Consider the following 21,375-nt stretch of genomic DNA (forward strand, 5'->3'; position numbering starts at 1 on the left):
AATATACCGCTCTGTTTCATTTACATAATTTATGTTTATTTTCTTAATCATACGCTAATAATCATATTAAAGATAATTTCTAAAAAAAATGATAATAACAGTTCTGTTTTATAAACATGATTTATGCATGCATCAATATTAAGTATACTCTTTAGTATAATAGTTTCAACTTAATAATCATATTCTACATAACTAATTTCTATATGATTTAGTAATTGTTCTCAATGTTAACTATATTAGGTAAATACGACACTCAATCAATCAATTAACACAGATCGTTATCTCTATAATCTCTTAATTAATCGACACCGATCAATAAAGGCCGGTTGCTACTTCACACCGCGCAATACACGCGAGAATTATTGGAAGTTGATCAGTTTAGTAAATTGAATATTGATGATGTTTTTTTTAGATATAATGATGTTCATATGAATTTTAAATTTATTTGCCTATGCAGGGATCGACAAGAATACAAGAATTTAGATAATCCGACAGACGGTGGTTATATATTGCTGAATGAAAGAACCATAAACAACGCAAGAAGTTACACTCAAAATCTCATAATCTTAATGACTATATTACACATATAAATGTACAAATAATTTATAAATTTAATATATGCAGCTTATATATAGATTAATAAATGATGCACTTTATCTTGTGTACATATTTGTAATATTTAAATTTCCATTTTAACATATTTAATAATTTTAATTAATCATAATTAATAAAGTTTTACTTAATTTCAATTAACAAAATTTTATAATTACTATTGCATATTTTTTAAAGTAACTATTGCATATTGTTTAAAATGACTAGTACATATTGTTTAAAATAACTATTGCATATTGTTTAGAATAACTATTGCATATTGTTTAGAATAACTATTGTATATTGTTAGAAATACTTAAGGAATTGCGCAGTCTGTATCACGCATTAAGCCCATTTTTCACAAAACCACATCGGTATACTTTTTGTGCTAGGTGAGCTACAAACTCTAACATATGGAAAAATACATTGATGTTCTATAATAAAACAGTTTAGTAAGCTAAGAGAGCGAGTAGCAAATTCCAATCTAAATTGTTTACCAAATCAAGAACGCAAACGCAAGCTTCTTTAATTAATTACATCTATAATGGATCAAAGGATATTAGCGCTTAACGCTACTTCGCATAAGTCGAAGAATGGTAGCATTTAATGCTAATTGAAAATGAAATACGATAGAGACAACATTCACTAAGACCGTAACGGACAGAATGATAAATTATTAAGAACTAAATAATTTATCGTACGTATATGAAGATCCCGTTACCAGTTACATTAGATGGAAATAATGAAATCCTTAAGGAACATTAAAATATATAGAAAAAGTACGTACGATATGTTTTTATTATATGCAATTGACAAATTAAATTAAACTAACCAGTTCCACATAGCCGATGCTGCCACCGTTCACAAACGTCGCGTGTAATCGCATGTCGTACCAAATTGCACGAAATGCACAACAGATTATCCATTTTTGAAATAATAGAACCAGACATTTGAGCTCCATTTTATATACTGTGATAATTCACAGTTAGGTTATTCCGAACATATCAAACAAAAAAGTGTTACCGAAATATAAAAGACGGCGCTCTTTAACTTGTAAGCGTATTTGTAACAAAGGCCAGTAATATTCCTTAATTGCTTATTATATTAATTTATGATGAAATCTAAGGTACAAACTTGCTTGCATGTGTGAAAAATCAAAACGGCGCTCTTTAACTTGTAAGCGTGTTTGTAACAAAGGCCAGTTATTTTCACTAATTGCTTACTATATTAATTAATGAAAACTTAAGGTTCAAACTTGCTTATATGTGTGAACAATCAACTGTTCATACCCCGATATGCACATGATAATATAGGGCGAACGAACCCAGGGCGAACGGACCCAGGGCGAACGTGTAACTAGGGCGAACGGACCCGATACCCTATTTTCGGAAAAGATCAACACTGCAAATTATATATTTAATATTGTTTCTGTTTAGGAAACGTGATATAATAATGTACACAAATAACTGATTATATTAAAATAGCATTGTCAATTGCTGAAGCTTTTAGTACAATTATGCAACAAGTCAGTTGATCACTGCGATTTATGTATTGTAGTGTACTGTAACCTTTATAAAAGCCCGACACCGAAAATGTCTAATCAACCCCCTAACACACCTAGTTTTCAAATTCCTGCCTATGTTCTGGATGATTTATGCAGGTAAATAGACTAGCTGTTGAAATGTAGAAAATAACAATTAAAACGCTTATTTTGAATCGAGCAATCTCATTGAATTGTTAAGACTTGAGTCGTGACAAAATTTACTTTTTGCCTTGTGAAAAAGGGCAAACTTACACTAACAATAAAATGTTATTGATAATATCCGTATATTGGCACTCCGTTATGATAAAGGTGCCTGCCATGACCCATATCATCGACATATATTTGGCGGACCAATAGGCATAATAGAGTACCCCATCAAGGGATATATATAGAGTCAAATAAACTGAAATGATGTTTTGAAAAAGGTGCCTTTTCACAGATTTTAGCATGTTTTGAAGTTTGTCATTAAATGCTTTATATTGATAATTGTAAACAGGATATAAAAAGCTCCAATAAAAAATCAAGACAGCGCCCTCACACTACTTTGGGGGAAGGGGTCCGCAGCCCTTAGGAGGGGGATTTTTTTGTAAATGGGGGAATTTTTATAACAAAACACAACAACTGTGTTGAACTGTTATAACCATATATTTCTATATATCTGACTGTCTATATGACAGAAAGGTGGACTTTTACTCAATCTATATAACAGTAATCTTATTTAAAAGTCCAAATATATTGCGGTTGAAGGGGTCCAAAGATCATGACCTTGATATATCCGACGCGCAATATAAATTGTCAGGTTATTATTGCATGTTTAAGTATGCATTAGTGTAATTTGGTAATCTCTAAATACGCTATTTTCTTACCTTATTGAAGTATGTGTTATATCCATATGTTATTCATTGGTATAAAACAAAACATTATTCCATGCAAGTAATGAGTATAATTAAATTTGTAATCCGAAAACGAATGCCAAGTTTTATTGTTCAAGAAAGCATGCACAAATTAGACCCCATGAACAAAATAACAACAATAACGTCATCTTATCCTCATGGAAAGCATGGTGCATTTTGACAAACTGAGGGAGCTTTACTTCTCAATTAAAAGTAAGTACTTACACTGTATCTAACGCGCAAAGATTGTTGAGATAGGTCAGTACTATTGACTTGTGACATTAACAGTTAAAATTGTATACACCTTCATGAGTGCACTGGTGGGATTTTTCGGCAGTTCAAAGCAATTTCAAGAGAGAATGTTAACACCCAAAATGACCTGATGTTTGGCAAGAGGAGTTATTGTTTATCGCAGTACACAGGTGTTACAGTAATGTACAATGAAACCAAACAATCTGGTCAAAACTGGATTATGAATGTTGGATTAAACAGACAATTAAAGTGGGTGAAAAAAGGGTAAAATGCTAGCTTTTACCTGATTTATTTCCGCAAATTCTCAGATTAAAACATGTTATTTGGGGATTATGCTCATCACATTTTTGGGAGCCATAACCATAGCCGATTTGTGATATATTGGACAATGCGATATAATGGACAGTGATATATTGGAGTTAATTTTCAACTATAAGTCAGCGATTTTTTTTCTCAATTTCTGAAGGGGAAAAAAATCAGTTTTGGGGGGGAAAATATACTTGTCAGAAGGGGGACTGCTGCCTAAATTTGGCGGAAGATTTGATAGAGTGAGGGCCCTGCAAGAATAAAATTTAAAAAAGAAAAAAAAGGTTACCCTCAGCAGGTTAACCACTGACCCCTGGAGTAAAAAGTCTGCCTCTTAGACCACTCTGCCATCCTTCTGGATACAATGCGAAATGTGTTTTATACTATATATAAGCAATCCCCGTAGTTTCTTAAAATATAACAACCACAACATAACTCTCCAAATTATTAATTTGTTTCGCGTTGCAACACTTTATAATTTTCCGTTTTTTAAATCGTCAAAAGATGCATATAATGGCTATTTTTAGAGCATGGTAAATGTTCAGTATTACTGTTTCCTCACAATTATCATAACTAAAACGAACATTTGCAAATCTGAAACAACTTTTGTCAAATTTGTCAATTTACCCAAATGTGAAAAAGCCCCTATAAAAACCTTAATCAATTTTTGATTGTTATATATATGTTTTATGCTAACTTAATAATTAAGTAGGGTTTAGTTAGTTTGCCTTAATTTTTTACCTGTCTCACTGTGTTTATTAAATTGTAGTTTTACATGTATTGTCCTTTGCCAATCAATCTAAATTAATTAGGTTTTAGCTCAGCGTTTTCAGAGAAAACCCGAGGTATTGTCATAGCCAGCTTGCTGTCCGCTGTCTGACATCCGCGTCGAGCTTTATATACTGTGATAATTCACAGTTAGGTTATTCCGAACATATCAAACAAAAAAGTGTTACCGAAATATAAAAGACGGCGCTCTTTAACTTGTAAGCGTATTTGTAACAAAGGCCAGTAATATTCCTTAATTGCTTATTATATTAATTTATGATGAAATCTAAGGTACAAACTTGCTTGCATGTGTGAAAAATCAAAACGGCGCTCTTTAACTTGTAAGCGTGTTTGTAACAAAGGCCAGTTATTTTCACTAATTGCTTACTATATTAATTAATGAAAACTTAAGGTTCAAACTTGCTTATATGTGTGAACAATCAACTGTTCATACCCCGATATGCACATGATAATATAGGGCGAACGAACCCAGGGCGAACGGACCCAGGGCGAACGTGTAACTAGGGCGAACGGACCCGATACCCTATTTTCGGAAAAGATCAACACTGCAAATTATATATTTAATATTGTTTCTGTTTAGGAAACGTGATATAATAATGTACACAAATAACTGATTATATTAAAATAGCATTGTCAATTGCTGAAGCTTTTAGTACAATTATGCAACAAGTCAGTTGATCACTGCGATTTATGTATTGTAGTGTACTGTAACCTTTATAAAAGCCCGACACCGAAAATGTCTAATCAACCCCCTAACACACCTAGTTTTCAAATTCCTGCCTATGTTCTGGATGATTTATGCAGGTAAATAGACTAGCTGTTGAAATGTAGAAAATAACAATTAAAACGCTTATTTTGAATCGAGCAATCTCATTGAATTGTTAAGACTTGAGTCGTGACAAAATTTACTTTTTGCCTTGTGAAAAAGGGCAAACTTACACTAACAATAAAATGTTATTGATAATATCCGTATATTGGCACTCCGTTATGATAAAGGTGCCTGCCATGACCCATATCATCGACATATATTTGGCGGACCAATAGGCATAATAGAGTACCCCATCAAGGGATATATATAGAGTCAAATAAACTGAAATGATGTTTTGAAAAAGGTGCCTTTTCACAGATTTTAGCATGTTTTGAAGTTTGTCATTAAATGCTTTATATTGATAATTGTAAACAGGATATAAAAAGCTCCAATAAAAAATCAAGACAGCGCCCTCACACTACTTTGGGGGAAGGGGTCCGCAGCCCTTAGGAGGGGGATTTTTTTGTAAATGGGGGAATTTTTATAACAAAACACAACAACTGTGTTGAACTGTTATAACCATATATTTCTATATATCTGACTGTCTATATGACAGAAAGGTGGACTTTTACTCAATCTATATAACAGTAATCTTATTTAAAAGTCCAAATATATTGCGGTTGAAGGGGTCCAAAGATCATGACCTTGATATATCCGACGCGCAATATAAATTGTCAGGTTATTATTGCATGTTTAAGTATGCATTAGTGTAATTTGGTAATCTCTAAATACGCTATTTTCTTACCTTATTGAAGTATGTGTTATATCCATATGTTATTCATTGGTATAAAACAAAACATTATTCCATGCAAGTAATGAGTATAATTAAATTTGTAATCCGAAAACGAATGCCAAGTTTTATTGTTCAAGAAAGCATGCACAAATTAGACCCCATGAACAAAATAACAACAATAACGTCATCTTATCCTCATGGAAAGCATGGTGCATTTTGACAAACTGAGGGAGCTTTACTTCTCAATTAAAAGTAAGTACTTACACTGTATCTAACGCGCAAAGATTGTTGAGATAGGTCAGTACTATTGACTTGTGACATTAACAGTTAAAATTGTATACACCTTCATGAGTGCACTGGTGGGATTTTTCGGCAGTTCAAAGCAATTTCAAGAGAGAATGTTAACACCCAAAATGACCTGATGTTTGGCAAGAGGAGTTATTGTTTATCGCAGTACACAGGTGTTACAGTAATGTACAATGAAACCAAACAATCTGGTCAAAACTGGATTATGAATGTTGGATTAAACAGACAATTAAAGTGGGTGAAAAAAGGGTAAAATGCTAGCTTTTACCTGATTTATTTCCGCAAATTCTCAGATTAAAACATGTTATTTGGGGATTATGCTCATCACATTTTTGGGAGCCATAACCATAGCCGATTTGTGATATATTGGACAATGCGATATAATGGACAGTGATATATTGGAGTTAATTTTCAACTATAAGTCAGCGATTTTTTTTCTCAATTTCTGAAGGGGAAAAAAATCAGTTTTGGGGGGGAAAATATACTTGTCAGAAGGGGGACTGCTGCCTAAATTTGGCGGAAGATTTGATAGAGTGAGGGCCCTGCAAGAATAAAATTTAAAAAAGAAAAAAAAGGTTACCCTCAGCAGGTTAACCACTGACCCCTGGAGTAAAAAGTCTGCCTCTTAGACCACTCTGCCATCCTTCTGGATACAATGCGAAATGTGTTTTATACTATATATAAGCAATCCCCGTAGTTTCTTAAAATATAACAACCACAACATAACTCTCCAAATTATTAATTTGTTTCGCGTTGCAACACTTTATAATTTTCCGTTTTTTAAATCGTCAAAAGATGCATATAATGGCTATTTTTAGAGCATGGTAAATGTTCAGTATTACTGTTTCCTCACAATTATCATAACTAAAACGAACATTTGCAAATCTGAAACAACTTTTGTCAAATTTGTCAATTTACCCAAATGTGAAAAAGCCCCTATAAAAACCTTAATCAATTTTTGATTGTTATATATATGTTTTATGCTAACTTAATAATTAAGTAGGGTTTAGTTAGTTTGCCTTAATTTTTTACCTGTCTCACTGTGTTTATTAAATTGTAGTTTTACATGTATTGTCCTTTGCCAATCAATCTAAATTAATTAGGTTTTAGCTCAGCGTTTTCAGAGAAAACCCGAGGTATTGTCATAGCCAGCTTGCTGTCCGCTGTCTGACATCCGCGTCGAGCTAAAACCTTAAACATTGGCTCTAAAATCAAAGTGTTTCCACCTACAACTTTGAAGCTTCATATGCAGATGCACTTTGATGAGTACTACACGCCACACCCATTTTGGGGTCACTAGGTCAAAGGTCAAGGTCACTGTGACTTCTAAAAAAAAAAATAATCTGACAAGCTTTCATTTATTCAAAACTGCACCTGTAGCCGAGAGTGGCACCCGTTATGCAGTGCTTTTGTTTTAGATCATGATCTAATTTACACTGTAATTTACATGCCATTTCTATTTGTCTATAATTGGAAACAATATTCTATTCCTTTTCAAAAAGATTAGTGAAAAACATAAGGAATATTTTAAATATGTTCAATTTTGTAGAAATAGTTATTTTAGTTTTGTACATAACATGTTTGTATTATTTTAGTTTATAATTATTTCTACCTAATGTATATATTTAATTATTTGTATCTTTCTTTTTTTCAGTCGCTTCATTATAAACATTCCAGAAGAAGAAAGGGAAAATTTGATCAGGGTGTTTTTTCAAATTGAACTAGCTCATTGGTTTTATTTGGATTTTTACTGTGCAGAAAATCAAGAGCTGAAAACATGTGGTATCAAAGATTTTTCAGCCCAAAGTATCCTATCTAAATAGCTGATGGTGACAAAGGCAAAATCATTTACTGTATATAAGTAATAAAAATACAAATGACACGTTCTTACAATATATGTTATTTTAAAAAAACTGATAATTGTATTATGCCCCCCTTCGAAGAAGAGGGGGTATATTGTTTTGCACATGTCGGTTGGTCCGTCGGTTGGTTGGTCCGTCCAACAGATGGTTTCCGAATGATAACTCAAGAACGCTTAGGTCTAGGATCATGAAACTTCATAGGTACATTGATCATGACTGGCAGATGACCCCTATTGATTTAAGGGTCACTAGGTCAAAGGTCAAGGTCACAGTGACTGGAAATAGTAAAACGGTTTCCGGATGATAACTCAAGAATTCTTAGGCCTAGGATCATGAAACTTCATAGGTACATTGATCATGACTGGCAGATGACCTCTAATGATTTTCAGGTCACTAGGTCAAAGGTCAAGGTCACAGTGACTCGAAATAGTAAAATGGTTTCCGGATGATAACTCAAGAATGCTTACGCCTAGGATCATGAAACTTCATAGGTACATTGATCATAACTGGCAAATGACCCCTATTGATTTTCAGGTCACTAGGTCAAAGGTCAAGATCACAGTGACTTGAAACAGTAAAATGGTTTCCGGATGATAACTCAAGAATGCTTACGCCTAGGATCATGAATCTTCCTAGGTACATTGATCATGACTGGAATATGACCCCTATTTATTTTCAGGTCACTAAGTCAAAGGTCAAGGTCACAGTGACTCAAAACAGTCAAATGGTTAGGTCCAAGGTCAAGGTCACAGTGACAAAAAACGTATTCACACAATGGCTTCCATTACAACTGACAGCCCAAATGGGGGGCATGCATGTTTTACAAACAGCCCTTGTTATTTTGAAAGATGTAGAGCAAAATATAGTTATACTAGTGTACTGTGTCCACGGATAATTGGTTTAAGTTTTTAGCTCACCTGTCATGAAGTGACATGGTGAGCTTATGTGACCGTGTGATGTCCGGCGTCGGTATGTGTGTGCATGTGTCCGTCAACAATTTGTTTGTGTAGACAGTAGAGGACACAGTTTTCATCCAATCTTTATGAAATTTGGTCAGAATGTTTATCTTGATAAAATCTGGGTTGGGAATGTATTTGGGTCATCTGGTGTCAAAAACTAGGTCACTAGGTCAAAAACTAGGTCAAATAATAGAAAAGGTCGCAGGTTTCATCCAATCTTTATGAAATTTGGTCAGAAAGATTATCTTGATGAAATCTGGGTTGGGATTGTATTTGGGTCATCTGAGGTCCAAAACTAGGTCACTAGGTCAAATAATAGAAAAACCGTCAACAATTTGTGTGTGTGGACAGTAGAAGTCAAAGTTTTCATCCAATCTTTATGAAATTTGGTTAGAATGTTTATCTTGATAAAATCTTGGTTGGGATTGTATTTGGGTCATCTGGGGTCAAAAACTAGGTCACTAGGTCAAAAACTAGGTCACTAGGTCAAATAATAGAAAAACCTTGTATAGACAATAGAGGTCACAGTTTTCATCCAATCTTTATGAAATTTGGTCAGCATGTTTATCTTGATGAAATCTGTGTTGGGATTGTATTTGGGTTATCTGGGGTCAAAAACTAGGTCACTAGGTCAAATAATATAAAAACCTTGTGTAGACAATAGAGGTCACAGTTTTCATCCAATCTTTATAAAATTTGATCAGAATGTTTATCTTTATGAAATATGGGTTCGGATTGTATTTGGGTCACCTGGGGTCAAAAACTAGGTCACTAGGTCAAATAATAGAAAAACCTTGTGTAGACAATAGAGGTCACAGTTTTCATCTATTCTTTATGAAATTTTGTCACAATGTTTATCTTGATGAAATCTGGGTTGGGATTGTATTTGGTTAGTCAGGTGAGCAATTTAGGGCCATCATGGTTGTCTTGTTTTAATTAACATAATTATTATGGAAAAAAACTATATGAAATGTATTTCTTTGATGTCTGATATATCTTTTACCTGAAAATTTTTCTTGTTTATTCATTCAGAAAAAATGTTTATTGATTTCATTTGTTTATCAAATAATAGATGTGGACTGCTCTAAAAAACATGTACTGTACCAATTAATTTATGGGTATACAAGTGTAATATTTTACATGTTTATAAGTGTTACTTTTTACTAAATATTTAAAGCCTTTAAGTTGCCAGTTTTACACATAACCAGTATTGAAAGAAGCATATGCAGCAGAATTACAAATAATAGCAAACAAATGTAATGATTCAAGTTTAAAGAGGTCTTTTAATCAAATAAATAAAATAAATTAAGAGTGGCACAGAGGAATGTAATATTACTTGTCAGTATTAACCTTGAACTCATGCAAAAATCAAGAAGCTCATTATATCAAATGACATACCTAAATATCTTTGTAACTTTTTGTAAAAATGATGTTCAATGAAAACCATAGACCAGTTGTCAACTATTATAGGATAAAAACATGATATCAATAAACATTTTTATACCCCAATTACCATTGGTAATGGGGGGGCTATATAGGAGTCACTTTGTCTGTCGGTCTGTCCCGAAATTTCATCCGATCTTCACTAAACATGGTCAGAAGTTGTATCTAGATGATGTCTAGGTCAAGTTTTAATATGGGTCATGCCAGGTCACAAACTAGGTCACAGGGTCACTTAGTGTGTTTTAAACTGAACGTTTGTCCGGACCATAACTATGTCATTTATGGTTAGATTTTAAAATGACTTGGTACATTTGTTCACCATCATTGGATGGTGTGTCATGCGGAAAAAGTATGTCGATATCTCAATGGTCAAGGTCACACTTGGAGTTCAAAGGTCAAATTCTTGTCCGGGCCCTAACTTTGTCATTTATTGTGAGATTTTAAAATCATTTGGCAAATCATAGGAGGTCTGTCGCGCGAAATAATTACGTTGATATCTCCAAGGTCAAGGTCACACTTTGAGTTCAACGATCATAAATGAGTTTGTCCGGGCCATAACTATGTCATTCATTGCAAGATTTTAAAATCATTAGGCAAATTTGTTCACCATTATTGGACAGTGTGTTGCCTGAAAAAATTACGTCGATATCTCCAAGGTCAAGGTCACACTTAAAGTTCAAAGGTAAAAAATGGCCATAAATGAGCGTGTCCGGGCCATAACTATGTTGTTCATTGTGAGATTTTAAAATCATTTGGCACATTTGTTCACCATCATTGGACGGTGTGTCACGCAAAAAAAATTACGTCGATATCTCTAAGGTCAAGGTCACACTTTGAGTTCAAAGATCAAAAATGGCCATTAATGAGTTTGTCCGGGCCATAACTATGTTGTTCATTATAAGATTTAAAAATCATTTGGCACATATGTACACCATCATTGGACGGTGTGTCGCGCGAAAGAATTACGTCGATATCTCCAAGGTCAACGACACACATTGAGTTCAAAGGCCAAAAATGGCCATAAATGAGCTTGTCCAGGCCATAACTATGTCGTTCATTGTGAGATTTTAAAATCATTTGGCACATATGTTCACCACCATTGGACGGTGTGTCGTACAAAAGAATTACGTCGATATCTCCAAGGTCAAGGTCACACTTTGAGTTCAAAGGTCAAAAATGGCCATAAATGAGCTTGTCCGGGCCATAACTATGTGGTTTATTGTGAGATTTTAAAATCATTTGGCTCTTTTGTTCACCATCAATGGACGGTGTGTCGCGCGAAAGAATTACGTCGATATCTCCAAGGTCAAGGTCACACTTTTAGTTCAAATGTCAAAAATGGCAATAAATTATCTTGTCTGGGCCATAACTATGTCATTTATTGTGATATTTTAAAATTACTCAGTACATTAATTTTGGTCACAGTCATTGGACAGCGTGTAATGTGCAAGAATTCAAGAGTTCAAAGGTCAAAATGGCTATAAATGATAATGGCATAATAATTCTTAAAAATCGCCATAAATACGATTCTCTTGTTTTGTGTAGACAGCATGCAAAACAGTCAGTGTCAATGCGGCACATGGGGGTATACGTCACGTCTGTGACAAAGTTCTAGTTTTTGTGAGTAGCTCCACTGACCACTATAAAATAAACACAAAACTGTTAAAAGTGGCAAAAAATCCACAAGAATGTTTTCTGAACATGCTGTCAGTATTTCACCACTGTCCCTGAACATGCTGTCAGTATTCACCACTGTCCCTGAACATGCTGTCAGTATTTCACCACTGTCCATGAACAAGCTTTCAGTATTACACCACTGTCCCTGAACATGCTGTCAGTATTTCACCACTGTCCCTGAACATGCTGTCAGTATTTCACCACTGTCCATGAACATGCTGTCAGTATTTCACCACTGTCCCTAATTAACATGCTGTCAGTATTTCACCGCTGTCCCTAATTAACATGCTGTCAGTATTTCACCACTGTCCCTAAACAAGCAGTCAGTATTTCACAACTGTCCCTGAACAAGCTGTCAGTATTTCACCACTGTCCCTGAACATGCTGTCAGTATTTCACCACTGTCCCTGAACAAGCTGTCAGTATTTCACCACTATCCCTGAACATGCTGTCAGTATTTCACCACTATCCCTGAACATGCTGTCAGTATTTCACCGCTATCCCTGAACATGCTGTCAGTATTTCACCACTGTCCCTGAATATGCTGTCAGTATTTCACCATTGTCCCTGAACATGCTGTCAGTATTCCACCACCGTCCCTGAACACTGTCAGTATTTCACCACTGTCCCTGAACATGCTGTCAGTATTTCACCACTTTCCCTGAACAAGCTGTCAGTATTTCACCACTGTCCAACGCTGAGCAGCCATGTACTAGAGGTGGACAAGATCCTTGGCAACTGGAAGTCCTACAAGATGAGTGTGCCAACATACGGGGCTATAATGCTGGATCCTGACATGAAATATGTATGTACTGGCATTCTGTTCACATTTTCACAAGTTTACATGGTTTGAATTTCAATAATAATGTTTTTAGCATGAAAGGTTTTGGTGAGGAGAATGTGTCTGGAAAATAATGATATGTTTACTGATTTAAGAAAATTACTAGGCTGTCCATGACCTATAGCTCACAGCCAGCATGATTGTGTTGTATAAACTATAAATGAGTTGTGCTTTGTGAAAAGGGGTTTAATGCCTGTCCAAAAAGTCTCGTCCCTGATTAGCCTGTGCAGTCTGCACAAGCTAATCTGGGATGATCCTTTCCACTTAAACTTGATTCTAAGAAGAGACTTTCTTGAAACGAAAAATATCATAAAAGTGGAAAGTGTTGTACCTGATTAGCCTGTGCAGACTGCACAGGCTTATTTGGGACGACACTTTACGCACATCATGCATTAAACCCCTTTTTGACAGCATGGTCCAAATAAATGAATTTAAAAAACACATGTCAGTATGTTGGTATAATGATCAGAAAACCAACATATTTTGAGTTGGTCAGATTTTTTTAATTATGGAATTAGTATGACCATCAGATGAGTTTTGTAATAACATGCAACTGAGGAAAGAAATTAATATCAGAGAAATTCAATGTACCGGTAACTTTAATGGTTCTGCAACTTTCATTTTGGTTGGCTTCTGCTTATTCAAATACTTTCAATAATCACAAAATATAGTACAATGTATTCTTTTGTAATTGCAACTTCACCCTTTCCCACTCAGAAGGGAAGTGAAAAAAGGCTATGTGCAAACAGCATAAAACCAGAACAGCCTGCAATGACTCGCAGGTGGTTCAGGTTTGGTTTTATGCTGTTTGCTGCTCATCAGTATCTAAGGGTTGGAAAGGAAGCCTTTAAAACTTAAATCTAGAAAGAAAGGTCTTAAATTAAATATAACTTTCCAAGGGACTACAAATGTGTCAAAATGCGTCTCTGAGTGGTAAAGGGTTAAGGCAGTGTCAGTGTTTTTTTTCACCATTTTGGGAATGGGGCTGGGTCCCTTTGAATTGGGAAATAACACATACTTTTGCCTTAAATTGGGAAATATATGATGTTTATTTTATGCTTAAAAATACTTAAAAAATGATAATAAAAGTGATTTCAGTATTATATTTTCTAAGGTTGAACTTATAGAGCTAGATTTGGAGATAATTTGACCTGTTTAGACTTGTTAAAAAAAATAATTTTGGAAACTTTCTATTGGGAATTTGTAGGTCCCATTTGGGAAAAAAATAATACATGTACTTTTTAGCTCCACTGCCCAGAGGCCAGCTGGGCTTATGTCATGGTCCTGTGTCCGTTGTGCGTGTGTGCGTTAAATTTTCATTAAAACATATTCTTCTCCTAAACTACTAGTCCAATTCTGATGAAATTTCTCAGGAATGATCCTGGGGTGAACCTCTTTCAAATTTGTTCAAATTATGCCCCTTGGGTCAAATTTGACCCTGCCCCAGGGGTCACAAAAATGAAAATTTGCTTATATAAGGCCTATTTTGTGAAAACTTTAAAAAATCTTTACGTCCATAACCATTGGGCCTAGGGCTATCAAATTTGGTATGTAGAGACATCTAATAGTCCTCTACCGAATTTCTTCAAATTATGCCCCTGGGGTCAAATTTGACCCTGCCCTGGGGGTCACAAAATTGAACATATGCTTATATAAGTGGGGCTAATAAATTTGGTATGAAGAGACATCTAATAGTCCTTTACCAAATTTCTTCAAATTATGTCCCTGGGGTCAAATTTGACCCTGCCCGGGGGTCACAAAATTGAACATATGCTTATATAAGGCCTATTTTGTGAAAACTTTCACAATTTTCTCGTCCATAACCATTGGGCCTAGGTCTATCAAATTTAATATGTAGAGACATCTAATAGTCCTCTACCAAATTTCTTCAAATTATGCCCCTGGGGTCAAGTTTGACCCTGCCCAGGGGGTCACAAAATTGAACATATGCTTATATAAGGCCTATTTTGTGAAAACTTTCAAAATTTTCTCATCCATAACCATTGGGCTTAGGGCTATCAAATTTGGTATGTAGAGACATCTAATAGTCCTCTACCAAGTTTGTTCAAATTATGCCCCTGGGGTCAAGTTTGACCCTGCCCCGAGTGTCACAAAATAAAACATATGCTTATATAAGGCCTATTGTGTGAAAACTTTAAAAATCTCTTGTCCATAACCGTATGGCATAGGGCTGCCAAATTTGGTATGTAGTGACATGTAATAGTTCTCTTCTTAGTTTGTTCAAATTATGCCCCTGGGGTCAAATTTGAAACTGCCCCGGGGGTCACAAAATTGAATATATGCTTATAAAGGTCTTATTTTTTGAAAACTTAAAAAATCTCCTTGTCCATAAACATTGGGCCTAGGGCTACCAAATTTGGTATGTAGTGACATCTTATAGTCCTCTAACAAGTTTGTTCAAATTATGCCCCTGGGGTCAAGTTTGACCCTGCCCCGAGGGTCACAAAATTGAACATATGCTTATATAAGGCCTATTGTGTGAAAACTTTAAAAATCTCTTGTCCATAACCGTATGGCATAGGGCTACCGAATTTGGTATGGAGTGACATGTAATAGTTCTCTTCTTAGTTTGTTCAAGTTATGCCCCTGGGGTCAAATTTTACCCTGCCCCGGGGGATCACAAAATTTAACATATGCTTATTTAAGGCTTATTTTGTGAAAACTTAAAAAAAAATTGTCCATAACCATTAGGCCTAGGGCTACACAATTTGGTATGTAGTGACATTGTATAGTCCTCCACTTAGTTTGTTCAAATTATGCCCCAGTAGTCAAATTTGACCCTGCCCTGGGGGCCACAAAATCGATTATATGCTTATATAGTGCCTATTTTGTGAAAACTTGAAAAATTCTTGTCCTTAACCATAAGGCATAGGGCTACCAAATTTGGTATGTAGTAATAGTTCTCTACCAAGTTTGTTCAAATTATGCCCCTTGGGTCAAATTTGACCCTGCCCGGGGGTTCACAAAACTGAACATATGCTTATATGGGGCCTATTTTGTGAAAACTTTAAAAATCTTCTTGTCCTTAACTCTAGGACCTAGGGCTACCATATTTTGTATGTACATGTAGTGAGATATAGTAGTTCTCTACAAAGTTTGCTCAAATTATGCCCCTGGGGTTAAATTTGACCAAGCCCAGGGGGTCACAAAAGTGTACATGTGCTTAAATAGGGCCTATATTTAAGTATTTGCACATGCAGAGAATATTTGTTTCAGCCTTTTTTCAGCTGTGGAGCGATACAGGGCCATCATGGCTCTCTTGTTTGCATTGAGAATGGGTCCCCCTACCGGACCCAAATTTGAACGAGAAAAAACACTGAGCGTACAGTACCACGTCTCCATATACTGTGTATGAGGCTAGGTCAAGGCATGTTGTACACTACACATTTCAGTGCCTGCTAGTGCAAGGGTTCTGGGCAAAGGCCAGTTGGGGATTTCCCAAGGGCAAAGTCAACGAGAGTGAATCTCCGTGGGAGTGTGCCATCAGAGAGGTTTTACCTTGTACTGCTGGAAATCATACAATACATGCCTGAGTATAGATCCCATGTTGTAGTTAAGAAATACATTTAATAAAATAGCATTAATTTGGATTATTTGCCCGGGTCATAGATTTTTGGCCCAGTTTATGGTTCTTTTTACCCGCAACTTATCAGTTCATGTCCATCTACTGATACTAACAACAGAATATGTGTTATGGTTACCTAGAGGGTTGAAATCCAAGGCAAGGTTGTTCAAAATGTAACAATTGTTTAATGATAACCATGGTTTATTTTCTAGCACAAATTGATTTTATAATACTGAGTGAATGTATTGCTTACCAAAATCAGCATAAAGTATTAACCAGTTTTGAAGAATTATGCTTTCACAGCAAATGTTATGCCAGTCAGGAAAGGGCATTTGTCGAATACTTCAATTATTGTCCCCTACCGTTGAAACCGCAAGGGACTTATGGTTTGCACTCTGTCTGTCAGTCTTTCAAGTCAGTCTGTCAGTCAGTCAGTCAGTCAGTCAGTCAGTCAGTCAGTCAGTCAGTCAGTCAGTCAGTCAGTCAGTCAGTCAGTCAGTCAGTCAGTCTGTCACACTTATCTGGATCCTGTGATAACTTTAAAAGTTCTTCATATTTTTTATGAAACTTGAAACATGGACAGATGCACGTCACTTCATTTTGTTCCTAGATCATGAATTCTCGGTGCAACAAATATATTTAAAAAATAAAATAAAAAAAATCTGAAAATGGTGGAGTTTCATCAGAAGGGGACCATATTGCTTGCAATCTCTTGTTGTTAATCATTTGTTAATTTAATATAATCAATTTACTATTTTGTGAATAATTAGGCCTAGATGGGTGGTATTTAACACCATATCTATGTGAGCTCGACTCTGGGAACACGGAGCTTAATTTATGTGCGTTACTTCACCTTAGGATTATCAAGGATGACATTTTCTGCTGATCCTGGATTTTCGTGCAGAAGAGACTTCTGTTAATCAAAAAATTCCATTATAATGGAAAGTGTCCTCCCTGATAAGCCTGTGCAGACTGCACAGACTAATATGGGAAGACACTTTACGAATTTGAATTAAGCCCAGTTTTCTTTGAGGGCAGCTCCTATTCATTCAGTTGAGCATGTAAGGGCCTTTTAGGTGTTTGAGGAGACTGGGTTTGATGTGGCATCCATGATTGACAAAGAGTGCTTCCTGGAGAATAAGATGAACGATCAGCACACCCGACTGTTCATTATACAGAATGTCCCTCTGGACACCAAGTTCCAACCAAAGACCAGAAAAGAGATTAAGGTAAGGGCTGTCAGAATATTCATTCGATAATTGTGATATTGACTACCAGTCCTTGACACATAGTTTTATCCAAAAAAGAATGTTAAAATTATGAATTTATCAATAATATTAGAAGATATACATTAAATGCCGATACAAAAATCTTGTTACCGGTATATTGCTACGCAGTACATGCAGAATAAATATATTAATCTTATATTTGCTAACTAGAGAAATATTTTTCACTTCTCTTTGTTGAATGACACATAAGTTTCATTGATTCACGCTCCCTAAGGAATAACTCAAATTACAATCGCTGAAAATTTCTGATGATATTTGCTTTACCAAATCCTTTTGAGAAAAAATTATGAAATATGGACAATAATTACCATTTAAAGACATTTTAAATGTAAAACAATGTATGTTCTAGTCAGCCAACATATTAACACATTTAACAAATATGCAGTTTTCATACTGACCTTTTTTTGTGTGACTTACATTGTTCACCCTTGCCATTTTGACTTGAATGATCTTTCAGAGCCTCCAGTGGTTTCCCATTGACTCCCTTCCTGCACACAAGAGGGACCAGATCTCCAAGACACAGCTGGGACTCAGTCCAAACACTTTCTTCATGGTCATACCCTTTGTTAAGTAAGTTGAGGCAATTAAAGAAATATAAGGTCTTGAACTTTTATAATTTGCCTAGTTCTCAATATACTAATTGGTACATTAAACTAAACTACAACCCATTAGGAATGGATGTGTCATTTCAGAAAGTTGGTTATAAATGTGGCTGAATACCAGCAAGTTCTAAGGTATCAAATGAGTGGTGTTATGGGTTTAATAATGAGTAAGATTTTTCTTACATTGATGTTATATCACTGCAATTCTTTTGAAAAAATCCTTTTCTAATATAAACCTATTGCCTTCAATTTTTGTTGCTTTTGGGTTTCTTTTTTTGTAACAAGATGTTCGCCATTAATTTACTATAAATCCATTTCAGACCCCTTAGAAAGTGGGTGTCCATGCAGCAGAATGCACAGCAGGCATCATACAGTCTGCATTCATCAAACTCATCTGGATCCATAACGTCCAAGCCTCCTGCACCCAGACACCAGCGGAGCGAGGCGCGCACCGTAAACTCTTACCAAGCACCAGGAAGTGACGTTGACACTGCCTCTGGATACAGCCGTCAGCAACGAGACAATATCAAGCAGAAACAGCAGCAGCAGTTTTCACAGCTCCATCAGAATGAGTACAACGAGTACATGCAGATAATAAAGGACTCAAAGGCACGAGCGCGTGAGACCCGGGGCAGGAAGACTCGGGAACATTCTGAGTCTGACAAGTGGTCACAGTCTCACAGCTTATCTTCGCCTGGTTATGACAAGAAACAGCAATCCACTCCTCAGCAGCAGTACCATATCCTGGTAAGGGATTGTAGGAGCCCCATTATATGAAAACTGGGCTTAATGCGTGTGCCTAGAATGTCATCCCAGAATAACCTTTGCAGTCCGCACATTCTTAATGCCACATTTCTAGCCCAATCTTCATGAAACTTGGTCAGAAATTTGTTCCCAATGATATCTCAGGCGAATTCGAAACTGTGTCTTTAGGGGTCAAAAACTAGGTCACAAGGTCAAATAAACGAAAAAAGCTTTTTAACACTGTAGAGGCCTTGTTTATGGCCTGATATTCATGATAGTTGGTAAGAACATGTTTGCCAATGAAATGTCTGCTAATTTTTAAACTGGGTCATGGCTGATAAAAAAAAATGGGTTACATAGGTTGAAAATTTAGGTCACTAGGTAATATTAAAGAAACAGCTTTTAAGCAATCTAAAGACCACATTTATTGCCCAAATTTATTTAAGATTCAAGTGTCATTGTGTTGATTTAAGAATTGCAGTTGTGTGGTTATAAGCAGTTCATATTTGTACTGCATAAAAAAGATAACAAATATTAACATTTCAATTGTCTCTTGGATTTTTAAGACATTTTAACTACAACAAAATATAAACATGTTAATGTTTCTGTAAATTTAGAACCGAGATGGCAGTATCGGGAAACCAAGGCGCAGTCTGGCTACTCAATTCAGTGGTAAAAAGGGTCTATTTGCTTACAATTTATGTACCATACAAATGTATGAAATGTTCTGTTACTACACACAAAATCTTTGTGTTATTGCATTCTTCAAGCATCTTATTGCAGGATGCATACCATGATTGTCCATTTGTCCATGTTTCCGTCTGAAGAGTTAATACGATAAACTGTTTTGTGCTGTACAAATAGAATTCTCCCAATCTCTTTAATACTTAAGCTGTTGATGCTTTTAACCATTCAATTACCACACTGCCACTCTTTGGAATTTGGGATGATTCAAATGGGTTATTTCTTGTTAAACAAGATTAAGCAATTTTGTCTAGCACTGCATACTTGTACAGTTAAAGTTTTCATCCCTAATCACCACATATTATCCACCTTGACTTTGTCCCTGATCTTTATCTAAAATGGACGAATAACTTAAAAGGGCCACTGTTGTGTCAAGTATAGTTGACTGTTTTGTAGAGAAGCAACAACTCCCACTACAACATATTTACACTATTGCTGCACATATCAACTAGTCCATCCATACTTTCCAACTTCCTTTATTCTTATTAACATGAAATAATTCAAATACACTGAACATAACTGAACTGATACCACCAACGTGGTGCATGTGTGCTTATCAAAAACATCACATTGTTTCTTTTAAAATTACCTCAGTGTGTTGTATTTGTGTTATGGTAATAATCATTTAGAAATTTAGCATTTGTTTCTGCAGGGCAAAGTATGGTAAAAATATTCTCAATTTTCCAACATTTTTTTTATCATAAAAATCTATTGTATTGTAAAAGGTACTGGACAGCGGTTCCCTCAGCAACAGCAACAACAACAACAACCACCACTGCCTCAGCAACAGCCATATCATCAGCAAGTTAAAAATCAAAGTAAGCCTGAGAAGCGCTCAAGAAGGACTGACCACCCAGAGAATAGTGTGCCAATTGAACACTTTGTGCCTCCATCTTGGAAGAACTTTAAATTCGATGTGGACGCTATAATGGCATGTATAGGTTGAAACCAATGTGCACATAGAACTCTTAAGTGTGATAATTATGTGATAAGATCAAGGATTGTTTTGTAATTGTACCACTCATATTTCAGTATTGGTTTAATTTTAGTGGTCAAGCAGAAAACATGTTTTATTTTCTTGTTTTAAAGACATTATTCAATTGATGCAATTTTTCTAATATGCTAGGAAGAAATTTGGACAAGTTGGTGATTGTATTGTTTATGCTTTAGCAAATTTACAGGGTCATGTACTTCATAAGATAATGCTTTTTCTACTTTTCTACCGTTGTTATTCCCTATGCATAATAAATTTTGTCCACTTTGTGTTATTATTGGAACCTTCATTACCAGGGCAAGTGGATTGTTGATATTTTTTATCAGATATTACAACATTTTCAGTTTAGCTAAGCTCCATAAGAAAACACTAACAAATATTTTCCGTAAGTGAAATATTTACATAACAAAATG

General features: G+C 35.4%; 1 protein-coding gene across 3 annotated transcripts; it reads left to right on the forward strand.

Moving 5' to 3' along the window:
* The first annotated feature begins 1,976 nt into the window (after positions 1 to 1,976).
* Positions 1,977 to 21,229, forward strand: LOC127840323 (m7GpppN-mRNA hydrolase-like). 3 transcript variants are annotated; one of them, XM_052368722.1, is made up of 10 exons: positions 1,977 to 2,117; positions 5,053 to 5,178; positions 7,876 to 8,027; positions 12,840 to 12,967; positions 16,417 to 16,515; positions 17,666 to 17,818; positions 18,336 to 18,448; positions 18,801 to 19,227; positions 19,842 to 19,896; positions 20,694 to 21,229. In XM_052368722.1, the coding sequence occupies exons 2-10, from the start codon at positions 5,111 to 5,113 to the stop codon at positions 20,912 to 20,914; spliced, it is 1,416 nt and encodes a 471-aa protein (XP_052224682.1). In that variant the 5' UTR covers positions 1,977 to 2,117; positions 5,053 to 5,110; the 3' UTR covers positions 20,915 to 21,229. The 3 variants fall into 3 exon arrangements, with proteins under 3 accessions (XP_052224682.1, XP_052224679.1, XP_052224680.1); XM_052368719.1 differs by lacking the exon at positions 5,053 to 5,178 and having other exon boundaries at positions 1,977 to 2,251; XM_052368720.1 differs by lacking the exon at positions 1,977 to 2,117 and having other exon boundaries at positions 4,904 to 5,178.
* The last annotated feature ends 146 nt before the right edge of the window (positions 21,230 to 21,375 follow it).

The sequence above is a fragment of the Dreissena polymorpha genome, chromosome 8 (assembly GCF_020536995.1).
Source record: "Dreissena polymorpha isolate Duluth1 chromosome 8, UMN_Dpol_1.0, whole genome shotgun sequence".
Taxonomy (NCBI): Eukaryota; Metazoa; Mollusca; class Bivalvia; order Myida; family Dreissenidae; genus Dreissena; species Dreissena polymorpha.